The sequence below is a fragment of the Gadus morhua genome, chromosome 4 (assembly GCF_902167405.1).
Source record: "Gadus morhua chromosome 4, gadMor3.0, whole genome shotgun sequence".
NCBI lineage: Eukaryota > Metazoa > Chordata > Actinopteri > Gadiformes > Gadidae > Gadus > Gadus morhua.
In genome coordinates, this window is record NC_044051.1 from 1,903,783 (window position 1) to 1,915,797 (window position 12,015).

Below are 12,015 nucleotides of genomic sequence, written 5' to 3' on the forward strand. Positions count from 1 at the left end.
AAAAGTTTGTTTGATTGTAGGGGAAGAACACGAAAACTGCAATCTTGGATTGCATCGGCTGTAACCAAGCAGTTTATTATAAGGCGAGGTCGCTCTCAATATGGCATTGATCGATTATCTACACATACAGAAAAAAAAAAAGGAGGACTTCATTTTGTTCCGCTCAAATAAAAAGTTTTCAAAATAAAGTTTAAGAATAAAACCAAAATCAAAGAACATCTCTTTGGGATGTTTGAACATCAGTCTTTAGAGGCCTTTTCCCATCCGTTCTTTAGTTTTCCTTGAGCTGTGCCCACCACCAGACGGCCGCTTCTCCTCCCAAACGTCCCGGTTTATGTGCATAGAGTTCCCAGTAGAGGCGCGACCGCCTCCTCAACCCTTAATCACCGCGATCGGCCGGAGTTTGATGGCTTTCTTGCTGATGCCGGCGTCGTGGCACGTGTTCACGACATCTGTGACGTTTTTGTACGAGTCGGGAGCCTGTGGACACACGAATGTTAAGAAAACCGTGAAAAACAGAAACGTGTGTAGGACCGTCTGACTAAGCTGCAGTGCATCGATGCCCCTACCTCCTCCATGACGAGCTTGGGAGACGCGACCCTGATAGCGATGCCCTGGTCAGCCAGTTTGTCCAGCACGTCCTGGAAGTCGAAGTTACGACGGGCTTTCGCTCGGGATAAAGCACGACCCTTTGGAACGAAAAAGACAACACGGGTTCAATGCTTGTTGATTGAAGGGTTTGTAGTGGGACACTCTTTCAGCTGAGGGATGGCCTGCTTAACGATACATGGTGGAACCCAAGAGCTTTTATAAAGTTCTACCGAAAGGAAGAAGGCAAGGCAAGTTTATTTATTGTAATAGTTGTAGTAGTATTGTACTTTTCATACACGAGGCAGACTCAAAGTGCTTCACATAAAAACATTGTCACATTGTCAAACATAATAAATAAAATAAATGCATTGTAGAAAGTGCAATGTATTTAGGATTTAGCAGAAAGCTAAAGCAAGCATAAAAGTCTTATTTTAGAACAGAATAGTGTAAACGATCGTACCGCTCCATAATTAATTAATATAATCCATTATTATAATGTAAAGGTCATACCGCTCCGTGACAGGTGGTGCCGAAGGTCTCCGTCATGCCCTTCTCCGTCCCCGTCAGCACGTAGCTGCACGTCCCCATGGTCCCTCCGATCAGCACCGGCTGTCCTGTGAGCTGGAGGGACAACAGAACGCAGGACGGTTAGCGCCGGAGCCTCCGAGGGCCACAGGGGCGTCCCCACCCAGGGGGTCCTCAACCAGGGGGTCCTCAACCAGGGGGTCCTCAACCAGGGGGTCTCCAACCAGGGTCAGCTCCCAAACCAGGGGGGGCTCCAACCAGGGGGCTCTCCAACCAGGGGGTCTCCAACCAGGGTCAGCTCCCAAACCAGGGGGGGCTCCAACCAGGGGGTCTCCAACCAGGGGGTCTCCAACCAGGGTCAGCTCCCAAACCAGGGGGGTCTCCAACCAGGGGGCTCTCCAACCAGGGGGTCTCCAACCAGGGTCTTCTCCAACCAGGGTCGTCTCCAACCAGGGTCTTCTCCAACCAGGGGGCTCTCCAACCAGGGGGCTCTCCAACCAGGGGGCTCTCCAACCAGGGGGGTCTCCAGGCAGGTACAGGCGTGCACATTGGGTTGGTTTTCAAGCATCTCCCTAACCCTGACTTACCGGTCTGGGGGTAAATAAAGTACCCCTCGTCTAATCTGAGGCCATGACCAGGCCAGGGAGCGGGTCAACAAAGTTGTTAAAAGTACCATTTTGATTTGCTCCGATATGGTTTGTGTATTATCCGTCATTCCTTTGAAAGAACTATAGTTCCGTGTGAACTATTTTGAAGATTGCCAACGATGAATCCAATTAACAGTTTTCCTAATCCCTAAAATACGCCGCTATGCATGGGATTCCCGGCTGAGATGGAGGCGTTTGCCTTAGGCCTCAAAATGCTCAGAAACCACCTGGTGCTCAGAAGGTAAAGCCCCACCTGGTAGTCGACGGCGATGAGCGGGTGGTGCGGGGGGAAGGCGCGGGTGGAGCCCTTGCGGTGGATCAGCAGCGTCTTGGGCCGGCCGTCCACCATGTGCTCCTCCACCTTGGCGATGTTGTGGGACACGTCGTAGATCACGTGCATGTCCAGGTCGTCGGGCGTGGTCGCAAACACCTTGGAGAAGGCCTGCGGGCGGAGGGGGTGACGGAGGAGAGGGGGGGGTGCTATGATTCAAGATTCAACACAGTTTATTGTCATTTGTACAATAACAACTGCAGCAGCAGTCACTGGCACTGACGTTCTCTCAAAGGGAGTGCTATGCCTGTTTTTGACTGCTCCTCTCCTCCTGCTTACCGACTACTGAGTGCTGCTGCTAGGAGTGCAGTGAATGAAGCAAGACGTGGGACGGTCCACTCCCAGCATGCTTTTAAAGCCAGGGTGGTTAGTTTGGAGAGTCCAGCCCGAGTGAGCTATCGTTTGAAAGTCTCCAACCGAACGCGCAATGAGCGTCTGGGCCGGGCGTGTGCGGGTCGGGATATTAAGAGGATTTCAACCAATATGACCACAAAAATACGTCCTAAATAAATTGCCTGATCTAGCTTTAAAGTCAAACGATGACTCATCAGTTTGAACGCTGACGCAACAGATCTGTGGCGGGCATGCTGGTCTGACTCCCACCTTAGGCCTAAAAAAATGTTTTGTTTGGTTCCGGTTTCCGACCGACCCTGTCAATTTATGTGTGACCCAAATTATTTTATGAGCTTTATATAAAAAAAAATAATAATAAATAAAAAAAACTTTTTGATGCAAACTATAATTAAGTTTTGGTACAGCACCTCTTCATTCTGTACAAGGATGAGCGAATTTTCTCGTTTTTAAATGAAAACAACCTACCTATCATTCGCTGCCGCTGGAAAAAAAAATAATAAAAAAATAAAATAAATTCCCTACCTACCCATGACCTCAACTGACAACCAACAGGAACCAAACTTTTTTTGGTTCCTGTTGGTTGTCAGTGGGGGGGGGGGGGGGTGTGTCTACCTGTCTGGTGAGGAAGGTCATGGAGGCGCGGTTGACCCAGGCGTAGTTCCCGGCGGCGGCCATGCCCTTCAGGTAGTCCTGGCCCTCGGCCGAGTGGATGCGGGCGCAGGCCAGCTGCCGGTCGTTCACCACGATGTTGTCCCTCCTCATCGCCTTCTCCATGGCAACCAGGGCGTCTTCAACCAATGACGGACACAAACCCTTTGGTCACTTGGTGGAAGTTGATTGTGCCGTGAATGCATGTTTTCTATAATCCCACATGGTTAATAACCCCAACCCCATGTCTTACTTTATCAATACCTTTTGTAAATTAAATTCATCAACAACAATGTTACTACAAGTTACAAGTTACAACTCAGAAACTTAACAAGGTCTAAATAGTTTTTATGTTGACCGTGGGCGTATGTAGATCCAGATCCCTTTTATTAACCCAATAACCCTTAATTAGTAAGTTATTTAATTAATAGTTAATGCAGCCTATTATTTCATGGATCGACTAGTTAACCAAAGTGTCCCCATCATACTACCATAATACCCCAAAGCATTCTGGGTAATGCAGGTGGGGTGCCTACCTGTGGCCACCTAGTAAGTAGTTAATAGTTAATGCAGCCTACTATGGTAGCTTTCTTATTTAATGGACCGACTAGTTAACCGAAGTGTCTGCATGATTTCAGTATTACGGGGGAAGCTTTATATGTCCCCACGGTACTAATATATCACCCCAAAGCATTCTGGGTATTACAGGTGTGGTAACGGGGCTAACGAGCGTGGTGACCCCGCCTACCTGTGGCCACCTGGTGGCCGAGGCCGCGGCTGCCGCTGTGGATCATTACGCACACCTGGCCCTTGTGGTCGATGCCCATCTTCTTGGCGGCGTAGTCGTCGTAGATCTCGTCCACCACCTGGATCTCGGCGTAGTGGTTGCCCGCTCCCAGGGTGCCCAGCTGGGGGGGATTGGGGGATGGATCAATGCTGGGGTTGCTTATAGGGACATATAGTGTACATATACATGCACATATACATGCACATATACATGTATCCTGATCACGGGCCTATGAATTACAAACCGCATCCATAGGTGTTTTTTTTCTTTCACAATGAAGTAATAATTATTTATAGGTACACAAAACATCTCAACATATGGCATATTCATTTTGAGTTGAAGAAAAGAACATCTAAAACGAGAAAAAACACTTTTGTGTCACATTGTCACCAATGATAAACTGAATGATCTGATCCCCACTCAAGTCAGGAACAATACTATACAATGGTGTGTTCCCTTTTTGCCCTATGAAATGGTTAATTCATTTTGAGGTATTTTTGTCATCTGGCAATACCCAACCCTACTTATCACCTTTCGGTTTGCTTATACTCGACTACTGGATAGAGACTTCAACATTTTTGTTGAAGTCTTTTTAATTTTGACTCTTTGGGTCAACATCCCAACTCAGTCCAGGGGGGCTAATTTCAGAATCTAGTTCATTCTGCTGTGGGCCACCCAGGCATTAAGGCAAATTTGAAAGCAGATTATACACAGAGAGGGATGCATACGATTTCGGTCACCTGATCGCAATAATGGAAACACACAAAGGAAAACACACTATTCTGGAATAGATTCAGAATTCTCAACTTATCCTAGCTACTTTTGTTGTATACAAAGAATGGGTTAACCTAGTGATAGTTAGCGCTTGGTACTTTGTTCTATGAACATCCTTACTGTACCGACAGAGATATATTGTTGTTTCTCTTTCTTCTTACAAATGGACTTATTAACCGTAACCCTATTATTATTCCAAGTCAATTTGGATAAAAGCGTCTGCTAAATGCCCTGAATGTAAATGTACATGTTGTGGTGGTGTGTTCGACTGGGTACCCCCAGGCCGTTCCACCGGCGATTTGAGTCCGCCCTGCAGAAGGGTCTGGAGAAGAGCAAAACATTTCTTTCTGCTTCCAATACGTTGTTACAGAGAGCCAATCACCAAGCTGGCTTCCCCCCCCCTGGCGCGCTATTGGCTGGTTTAACACAATGACGACAGGGAAGCGACGGCAAGCAGCCAATCGCGTACAGAGTCAGTTGAACTAGGCCCGTTGATCACGTCTCTTATGCTGAAGAAAAGGACAGCAGCTTCCCCAGACGGACGTGTGATCTACGATGGAGCTTGGTCTGGCCACAGCCAGGCTAGTGGGGGGGCGTACCTGCGGCAGGCCCCTCTTCCCCAGACGGACGTGTGATCTACGATGGAGCTTGGTCTGGCCACAGCCAGGCTAGTGGGGGGGCGTACCTGCGGCAGGCCCCTCTTCCCCAGACGGACGTGTGATCTACGATGGAGCTCGGTCTGGCCACAGCCAGGCTAGTGGGCGGGCGTACCTGCGGCAGGCCCCTCTTCTTGGCCTTGGAGGAGACCTTGTTGGGGTCGGCCTGCAGCATGCGGCCGTACTCCTCGCAGTGCTCCTTGTCCTCGGCCCAGGCATAGCCCTCCCTTAGGGACCAGTCCACGCCCATCTCCAGGGCCTCCTCCAGGTCCCTGCACGCACACACACACACACACACTTTAATTATTAATTATAATTCCCAGTAGACATGCTGAACTGAATACACTGTACATGGCTCGTCACTAAGAGGTACAGTCTGCTGCTCGTCATATCCTGTAATTATCTTAAATAAATGTGTCAATTTGGCTATAGATGTGTTGTCCTCGGAATCAGTTTCAGGGAACCAGCAGAATGGGACATAAACAACAGCTCTTACATACAGAAGGGCCCTGAAGTGAGAGACCGCCAATCCTTCTTCTCTACTGCCCTAGCTAGGCCTGCAAGGGCTGTGATTGGTCCGCTCACTAAAACCCGACGCAGAACCAAAACAGGCTCACGACCGCGTCGAAGCGTCTGCGTGGTCGTTGTGTTGCGTCAACGTCCAACCGTAGCTCTACCTTTAGCCATTGGAACCTGAACCTATCATCTATCATGTTCCTATGAGACGGACCCAACTATACCCACTATCAGAACGCAGTCTGCCCCACCCCCGATCACCCTCCCCCCCCCCCCCCAATTCCCTCCCCTCCGCGGGAGGGGAGGGGAGGGAATTGGGGGGGAGGGTGATCGGGGTCATGGGGCTTACTTGGCGGTCATGGGGATGACGCCCTTGGAGCCGACGCCCACGGGGATGTGGTCGAACAGTGCCTGGGCGAGCTGCTCCTTCACCGGCTGCACGTCGCCCTCGTCCAGGTTGGTCCGCAGCAGACGCACGCCGCAGTTGATGTCGAACCCCACGCCGCCTGCAGGGAGCCAATCACATAACACACACACACACACACACACACACACACACACACACAGACAGACAGACAGACAGACAGACAGACAGACAGACAGACAGACAGACAGACAGACAGACAGATGAACATTAGCATACGAAAACCAAGGGACATTGTGTGTGAAATATGTATTGTGTGCTTTGATTGAAAGCTGTCTTAAAGATTTAAGATACAGAAGAATATGAAACGATCAAATAACGCCATGACTCGCCAGGTGACACAACAGCGGTGGGGTCACTCATGTCGAAGGCGGCCATGTTTCCAATGGCGAAGCCGTACCCGGAGTGAACGTCAGGGAGACCGATGGACCTCTGGGGAAGATCGGCCAACATTAGGTTAGACATAAACCAACTTGTGCTTGCGGATTCATTGTGCATTGTATAAGGGTATGGATGGGCATTCAAATCCACATACGTTCACTATTCCGGGCAGTGCGGCGACATTTCCAATCTGTTTCATAGCTGGGAGGAAACCACCAAAGCCTATTGGGAAATAATAGCGCACGCAAGATTGTCATATACACGATTGTATGATATTAGCGTTTTGTTGACATGGTGTATGACAGCCGAACCTGCCACGTACCTCCTCCCCGACAGGCATTGCGGAGCTCCTCAAACATCAGCTTCTCAAGGGGACCGTTCACGTAGAAGATTCCTTCAACCTACAGCAAGTGACGAGCTGTCAGTCAGAAACCTGATTTGATCATTGCTAGAAACATAGTGATTAATTCAGGGCAGGTCACATGTCTCTTATAGGGTTTACTGGTTCTAACTAACACATGTAATGATATGTCAATTTACGACCTGTACATATAAACTATACTGTATGACGTCCATGTTAATTATACGCCTATTTGATACGATGATCGCAAAGAACAGCTGACAAGGTCCAGCTTTGGCCGAATGCTAAAGAGCTAGCCTCTTATTAGTTTCCTACCTTCATATTGGGCACAAACCCCTTTTTTATCCGCCAACAGGTTTTGTCAATTTTCTCCAAGTATTGCAACTCGTCATCGTAGGATCGAGCCATTTTGAAGCCCTTAAAGAGCCGGTATTATACGTGGAAATGCACTCAGTGTACAACGCAACAACCTGCCAACACGCAGCTACGGGTGACTCTGAGACAAAATAGCTACGGAAAAGCGATTGCTAAATCATTTTGTAAATTATTAATAATGATTATTCCGTTCTTAAATAGGTGATGAGTGCCACCCAAGGTAACAAACTGATTCAAATAAATATTTATATGGGAATTAATGGGAATTGACAAGTGGATCGTCTTATCGCTTGCCGTATTTGTAGTTTTCGCGTAGAAAACGCGTTATCAAACACACGCATCAAAACCGCAACGTCGCCCAATTATGATAGTACAAACCTGGAAAAAAAAAACTACAAATATAATTGCAAACATTGATTTGCGTGGCTTTTGTATAAGCAAAGATACGATTAACACATTTTTATTTGCATAACTTTGAATACTACCTTATAGGTCTATACATAGACCGTGCAATACATTGCAGTTGGCATTGCCTGAAAGGTGTTTGAAAACACCCAGGTATGCACACATTAGGTAGAACACAATTTGTTGCAAAACAGCATTGCTTAACTCACCATTAACCATCATGTTTAAATTTCTCTCTTTCTCTGCGCAGTCCCACAATCATTAAGTGATACCTTTTATTTCCCGATTCACCTCTCTGGTGAGCGGTAATGAGCCCCACTCGGCTCCACTGGCTGCTGTGTTTTATTAATGAGCAGAATCTGCAACAGTACGGATAAATCCAGGTCATATCTCAGTGCCTGGAGTGCCCACAGACAGACACACACTTTCATGGTTGAATGCACACACACACACACACACACACACACACACACACACACACACACACACACACACACACACACACACACACACACATACACACACACACACACACACACACACACACACACTGATGCATGCACCCATACACACATACTATCATGGTCGCATGCGCACGCACGCACACACGCACGCACGCACGCACACACACACACACACACACACACACACACACACACACACACACACACACACACACACACACACACTCTCAAGTGCATACTGCAGCTGGCTGAGCTGTCAGAGGAGAGAAGCCTTTCCCTGACATTATTATTGGACAATATAGCAAATGATACATGTTATTCAACTCGTCCCATCGTTCAGTCTGCAATCCTTTGAAGTCTACATGTCATTCATTCAATCAGTCATTCATTCATTCGTCCATTCATTCATTCATTCATTCATTCATTCATTCACTCATTCATTAATTCATTTATTAAATTTGCCTTTGCCTCCAGTGTTTGCTAAAACAGTAAAAAAAAAAAAAAAAAAAAAATGGGTGTACGTGTTTATGTGTTTTTCTGTGTTTAACCCCGTCATAACCTCCATTACACATTGTTGTACTAAATGAGACCATTCCCCTGTCATTACGTTCCGTGGCCGCCCCCCACAGAGCCCGGTGCCGCTTACATTATGTAAGCGGTTTGTTTCCGAGGCGTTCTGGTGGTTGACGCTGCACCGTCTCTCTCTCTCTCTCCATCCTCCGGGATGCACAGTCATCATCCGCGTCCAAGCACCTTTACATAACTAGTATTGCAGTGAGGCAGAGCAGAGGGGGTATGACTAGAAGTTCTTGTCATTTCATATAGAATTCTTAATTATGTACACATATATATACATTTATATATGTATATATTTTTATTTATTTCCCCCTTATTTTATTATCTCTGTTATGTTATTATGTAACAATAATATCAAAATGAATATATATATATATATCATTATATATTTGTTTATTTTATTTTTTTCTTGGGGGTAGAAACTAGATCCAGAATTTCCCCGAATTACTAATTCATAATCTATTAGCAGACCATTGCAATAATTTATTAACTTGCCAGGTTTCTTCTGCAGATGAGCAGGGGCCAGATATCTCAGGAAAACGTATCTTTCAGTGAATGGCATGAAGACATTATATGATCTAGGTCTTGGTCATGAATACTTCCAATATGAGATCTGGTATAGGCCTACCCAAAATCAGATGTATGCATGTCCACATACATGAAATATGAAATAATATAACATCACTATTAACATTTATTAAAAATAACAGCATAACTTTGTTCCCGAAAATGAACGAAAGCCAGGCCCTCACATGCTTTTAACAGAATATGGTATTCTATTTTTAATAATGTTTTTGGGGGATTTGGGCAGCTTTTAGCTGTGGCTGTACCCACTGGCCTCGACTAAGCTGAGACACATGGCTTAGCTGTCAGGGGTGTTGCGCTACGCACGCATATTCATCTGTTTCAGCTCTCCGATCTTTCCGCACTTTCATCCAGCTTGCCTTTAATGTTATTGGGGCAGATTTCTGTTGCCTAGCGACCGCTTCAAAGGCACGAGGGATACTCAGAGTTCTTCTGAGCCCCTCCATCCCCTCCAACCCCCCTCCATCCCGATGGTGGTGGTGGTGGTGTGTGTGTGTGTGTGTGTGTGTGTGTGTGTGTGGGGGGGGGGGGGGGGGGTGAGTCATCACACACCTTCCTGTCTGTCGGTGTTCGCTACCTGCCGTGAGTTCGTCCAGAACATGGCAGTGTTTATCCTCAGATCACTTGGCAACGCTAAGTGGATTGAACATCACCATTGTTAAACGCACGGCTTTGTTGAATGCTCTATTCTGATTGGTCAATTTGCGGCATTTAGCAGCCTGTTATTTCTGAATTGCGGACCGCCTCTATGAATAACAAACCTTTGATATGGATGCTGTTTCCAACCCTAGAATTGATGACTAGGTTTTATAAACAATACCAATAAAAACATTTTAAAATCCATAAATTAATTTTGCCTGGGTCTTTCATAAACTCTGGTAGGCCTCACGGGGATAGCAAAGCATACAGGGACGACAGGAAGTGACTTGACGTTGATTCCCTCTGAGTTCCTTTCCATAGTCCCGCCCCTCAGGGCGATAGCTGGCAGCGGTAGGTCGAGCTAACTAATTAATGTAACTTAGTGGGGGAGGAACGTGTTGAATGGAGCCTGGGTGCATTGCCCAAGTCTCCATTGTTGCGGCATAATATTTTTGAGCAAAATGATATTTTAAAATGATAGTGGATAAAACACAACCAGGACATGAGCTCTGTGATGATTGTGGAACTGAGATGTGGAATATTGTTTTTCAGGTGTTCCAGGAAAGGTGTGTGTGTGTGTGTGTGTGTGTGTGTGTGTGTGTGTGTGTGTGTGTGTGTGTGTGTGTGTGTGTGTGTGTGTGTGTGTGTGTGTGTGTGTGTGTGTGAGGACACAGAGATGGGGAAAGTGGCGTGAGGGTGTCTTTGGGTGAGACATTTCCGGTAAACAGCGCAGCACACAAACACACCGTTAATCGAAGTGTTGGGAGCAGAGAGAGAGAGAGAGAGAGAGAGAGAGCGCGCAAATAGGGGGAGAGAGAGCGAGCTAGGGGGGCAGGGGAGACAGAAGCAGAGATGAAGAGAGAGAGAGAGTCATAGAGGGAGCGAGAGGGGGGTGGAGCTTAGCCGACGGAGAGGAAATGAAATTCTAAACTGCAGCACAATCAGCTGTCTGTACATAGCTGCATGATCTGGATCTCATTCAAGGTATTTACCCTGTACACCTACCCTGTATTTCTGTGTGTGTGGTGGTGGCTTGTGTGGCATGGTGTGTGTGTTTGTGTGTGTGTTTCTAGTTATGCAGCATGCCTAGCAGATATACATCCTTGACAACTGCAGGAGAGCATACGGATCAGGTGCACTATCTGCACGAGAGAGAGAGGGACAGAGAGAGGGACAGAGAGAGAGGGAGACAGAGAGAGATTTAAGAGCGAAAAACAACTAAGCTAAATTATTCAAACACACTGCAAAGCAAAGGATTGAGAGATAATTGCAAAGCAAAATAGACTATGATAAAATATACACACAGTGCAATACCCCAATGGCAAGAAGAACAGGGAAGAACACAAAGAAAGGAAGGTCATATTCAGAGCGAGTGAGGGAGCACGAAGGAGAGAGAGACCACACATACATAGAGAGAGAGACAGTCAGAGAGAGAGAGGAAATGGTGCTGCATCCCGATGAGCTGGAGTGACCCGCGGACGCGTTGAGCTGATATGTCGCAGTTATACCTGCCCGGTGTGTCTAACCCTCTCCTCCTCCTCCTCCCCCCCCCTCTCTCTCTCTCTCTCCCCCCTCCTCCTCACCCCCTCGATCTCCCTCTCCCCGCGGTCTTCCTCAGCGCTCTGTCTGTCTGTCTGTCTCTCGTGTCTCCGGAATGACGGGGCTTTGGCGGCCGAGCGAACGGCCCGGAGAGTGACGCACAGACCCCCCCTCTCTCCCCCCTACCTCCCCCCCAACCACCACCACCGCCACCCCGCCGTCTCCCCCACGCTTCGGCCTCCCCTTCTCCGTTGGTTCCGTCCGTTCCAACCTCCGAGCCTCCGTCCCTCTGATCAGGGACCAGCTGACCTCGCGGGTGGGGGGGGGGGGGGGGGGGTCCCGTCTCCCTGACCAGGCGCTGGGGAGGCTGCTGTCGTCGTTGTCGTCGTCAGGACAACGTCCCGGCTCGTCAATCATCCCAACTTAACGCCTCTTAA

General features: G+C 47.7%; 1 protein-coding gene and 1 long non-coding RNA gene across 2 annotated transcripts in view; one reads left to right on the forward strand and one right to left on the reverse strand.

Moving 5' to 3' along the window:
- Positions 1 to 42: 42 nt before the first annotated feature.
- rtcb (RNA 2',3'-cyclic phosphate and 5'-OH ligase) lies at positions 43 to 7,490 on the reverse strand. The gene is made up of 12 exons (XM_030353194.1): positions 7,311 to 7,490; positions 6,957 to 7,035; positions 6,789 to 6,856; positions 6,586 to 6,685; positions 6,179 to 6,335; positions 5,429 to 5,585; positions 3,845 to 4,004; positions 3,061 to 3,236; positions 2,017 to 2,205; positions 1,102 to 1,212; positions 570 to 689; positions 43 to 480 (listed from the first exon to the last, which is right to left on the reverse strand). The coding sequence occupies exons 1-12, from the start codon at positions 7,401 to 7,403 to the stop codon at positions 373 to 375; spliced, it is 1,518 nt and encodes a 505-aa protein (XP_030209054.1). The 5' UTR covers positions 7,404 to 7,490; the 3' UTR covers positions 43 to 372.
- Positions 7,491 to 10,880: 3,390 nt separating this feature from the next.
- The window catches only part of LOC115541507 (uncharacterized), a 2,276-nt gene continuing 1,141 nt past the window's right edge, over positions 10,881 to 12,015 (forward strand). Inside the window, exons 1-2 of the long non-coding RNA XR_003976359.1 lie at positions 10,881 to 11,023; positions 11,658 to 12,015. The exon at positions 11,658 to 12,015 is cut by the window's right edge and continues 56 nt beyond it. This is a non-coding gene — a long non-coding RNA (uncharacterized LOC115541507). The remainder of the gene's footprint in view (positions 11,024 to 11,657) is intronic.

Bases quoted from the DNA above. Each gene is read 5' to 3' on its own strand.
- rtcb (XM_030353194.1), bottom strand. From the start codon at position 7,403: ATGGCTCGATCCTACGATGACGAGTTGCAATACTTGGAGAAAATTGAC. The intron at 7,036-7,310 runs GTAGGAAACTAA...CACTTGCTGTAG, and splicing joins GGTTTGTGCCCAATATGAAG to GTTGAAGGAATCTTCTACGT. The intron at 2,206-3,060 runs GTAGACACACCC...CTCCGCCCGCAG, and splicing joins TGACCTTCCTCACCAGACAG to GCCTTCTCCAAGGTGTTTGC.